The sequence below is a fragment of the Bemisia tabaci genome, chromosome 1, assembly GCF_918797505.1.
Source record: "Bemisia tabaci chromosome 1, PGI_BMITA_v3".
Taxonomy (NCBI): domain Eukaryota; kingdom Metazoa; phylum Arthropoda; class Insecta; order Hemiptera; family Aleyrodidae; genus Bemisia; species Bemisia tabaci.
Genome location: NC_092793.1, coordinates 52,893,498 through 52,896,543, shown reverse-complemented (window position 1 = coordinate 52,896,543; position 3,046 = coordinate 52,893,498). Strand labels below are relative to the sequence as shown.

Genomic DNA, 3,046 nt, shown 5'->3' with positions numbered 1-3,046 from the left:
TTGAATTTGTTACATATTTCTTGTCTTAATCAAATGTTTACAACAGTGAAATCTGGGATGAAATAATTGCATCTGCTAACCTCATCCTATGCTGCAACGAGTTTCTTTTGAACATCCATCTGTTTCTGAAGGAAAGAAGTATTGGTCATCAAAATTTTTGCAAAATATTCCATCAGGGCATGAATGAAACCAGGTGAAGTTTCGATCTTTCTGCCAACCACAATAAGAACGCCGCAACTGCATGTTTCATTTGCATTCTCTTATTTAAGCAACAATAAGTTCCCTTACATGGAAACCTGATCACACAGGTTTCAGATTTTCTTATTACAATTTTTTAGTGGTATGACACGATCGTTTATTCAAAAACACTTAACACTTTTATTATATGTACTAAAACTTATGGGAAGGTGTCGAAAAAAAACTGAATCTAATAAACATAAGGAACAAAAAAAACTTAATTAAAAACTTTGACTTTATTAGGTAGGTACTAGTATCTACATTCAAAAAATTACATTAGGCTTTGTTCCAAATGATTTGATAAAAATACAAATAAAATAGGAAGATACTAAAGCTAATATCACATCATTTTTTATTTAAAATAAATTACAGCGTAAAATTATTCATTTGATGATGAAAACTGAATTGATACTGATTGATACTTAGGTACCCGTAGCTCTGCAATTAAAACCTTAATGATATCAAGGATCATGATAAAACCCTGAAGAATCCTGATTTAATAGCTATCTCAGTGCTGCGAAAGAATTATTCTGTGGAGAATCTTGCTGTTGTGCGTGCTTTCTTTGGAAACTAGGCGGCAAAATTGTCAGATAATATTTGCAATGTGATGTAACAATATTTATAGTGGCAAAACTGTGAAACTGAAATTGTTCCTCAAATTGAAATCAGTTCCTACGTAGCACTATCACAGCTAGTGCCCAATAGTCTATGCTTATGCCTACAAACATAATGTTTTAATTACAACCAGCTATCATTTCAGCAGGGATTATCAGTTGCACCAGGGAAAAGCTCTTAAAAATCAAAGGGATATGAAGCCCAGCACACCAGATTTTAAGTATTAAGTATGTTCTGAATACTTTTTTACGATTCTTTCTCACATCCTTGGAGCAGGTTCTTTTCCTTTATAAAATACTCAATTGTTCCTCTGTTGGCAGAGCTGGCTAATTTAAAACAATTCAACAACCGATCTCATGCTGGTTCAATTTTTTTTCCAAGCTTACTTGACAAATAAGTGAGCTAAAATTACTACCAAGTTGTATGTCTGAAAAATTCCAAATAAGCATTTTAAAATTTGTTTAATAAAATGAAAATGGCTTTAGCCACTGATAAAGGCACTTGAGACATTAGTCCCCGACTCAAGATTATACAAGAAACTTCAAATGCTACTGCGTAGGTACTAAATACACAGCCCAGCACAGCCTTAACATTAAAAAGTAAAATCAACTTCAAATTGATTTTTTTAAAACAAGACTATTTACACCCATATCATACCTACACAACTTACAAATTCAGTACTATGAGGTAGGTACCAAAACCATGAGTTTAGGCGGTAACGTCAGTTCCAGTGCCTATCGGGCTTTCCCGAGGGGCCAAGACAGGCGTCCAAGGACCAAACTTCAGGAGCGTGGGGTAATTCTCTCTGCATGGAGCTTAAAAGTGCCCTTCAGTCATATCAACGGCTACCAACTTTTCTTTAATATCTTCGTTTATTCTAAATTTTGGCAACGGCAACGGACCTTAACTCATGAAAAGTAACAATTCCTCAAAATTTTTGACGCTGAATTCATCAACAGGTAGTCTCAAATGATCGGAATCTCAAGTAAAAGAGAGGAAAAAACCAGGGGGTCTAATTGACGAAAACCATGGTTGGTACTCAGGAATATCAAACGGTCCCTGAAATCCACCTTTAACTTATGATTTCGACCGTTCTGAGACTATCGATGAATTTCGTACCCAAAATTACCTAAGGAAATAACAATTTTTCGTGAGTGTGAGTCCAAAATCGTCGCCAAAGTTCAAAAAGAAATTAAGATTTTCACTAATATTGGGGCGCAGCTCCGATGGAGAGCATTTTTCGAAAGAAAAAAAAGGAAATAACAAAATTATGGGGGGAGGGGGAGGGAGTAATTTTGATCCAGAGAGCGTGCTATTGTGGCCTCGCTGCTTGACCCCGGAACACCCTGTATATTGAGCAAAATTCGATTGATACCCTTGCAGAGTCGCAACGAACTTTGAACTCAAAGACGACCACCGAAACTGATTTTAGCCAGACCTTTTAGAGGTAATCGAGATCTCTTCATAGACAGCCCCCTTGATCAGAGGCGGATCCAGCAATTTGGCAACACCGAATTTCCTCCATTTAAACCTATGCTAAATAATCGATTCCTGTCGGAGCACCTGGCCCCTCCGAGAATCGATACATTTCCATAGGTTTAAATGGAGGAAATCCGGTGTTGCCAAATTGCTGGATCCGCCAATGCCCTTGATGGCATTGATACTCGGCAGGTTGAGGCGCTTTTAGACGACCTCTGCGGACTCGGGCGAGGGTTTAGGTTTGGGCTTGGAGAAGAGATCCTCGATCTCCTCTAAAGTCTTGTTTTTCGTCTCCGGCAGGAAGCAGAATATAAAGACGGTACCCAGGAGAGTGATACCGCCGAAGAGCTGGAACGTACCGACCATGCCAAGCGTGCTGAAGAAGAACGGGCTCGACTTGACCACCACGAAGAAGACGAAGAAACCGAAGAAGGAGGTCGCGCCACTGCCTAACTCCCGGTGTGCTGCTGGAAACACCTGTAGCAAAGAAATAAAACCAACGATTAAACAAGCCGTGCATGTTTTAAAGCTTTGCGCGTATCGCAGCGAGTGGCAATGGAAGTCAAAACGCCTTCTTTAATTCGTGTATGCAATCCGGACAGTCTTCAAGCACGAATAGTTGTATCTTTGCGCCGTTGGTGTAGTATCAACCTCGTTGCATCGTCACGTTCGTTCTTGCTGTTTCCCACTCGCGACGACTACATACTGTCAAAGG

The 3,046-nt window shown here is 39.2% G+C and overlaps 1 protein-coding gene across 6 annotated transcripts in view; it reads right to left on the bottom strand.

The window, feature by feature from the left end:
* Window positions 1-454: 454 nt before the first annotated feature.
* Window positions 455-3,046, bottom strand: part of LOC109044767 (trehalose transporter 1-like protein) — a 42,163-nt gene continuing 39,571 nt past the window's right edge. For all 6 annotated transcript variants that reach the window (XM_019062672.2, XM_019062671.2, XM_019062675.2 and 3 more), the window contains exon 6: window positions 455-2,808. In XM_019062672.2, coding sequence (XP_018918217.2) covers window positions 2,536-2,808 — 273 coding nt within the window. In that variant the 3' untranslated portion in view covers window positions 455-2,535. The remainder of the gene's footprint in view (window positions 2,809-3,046) is intronic.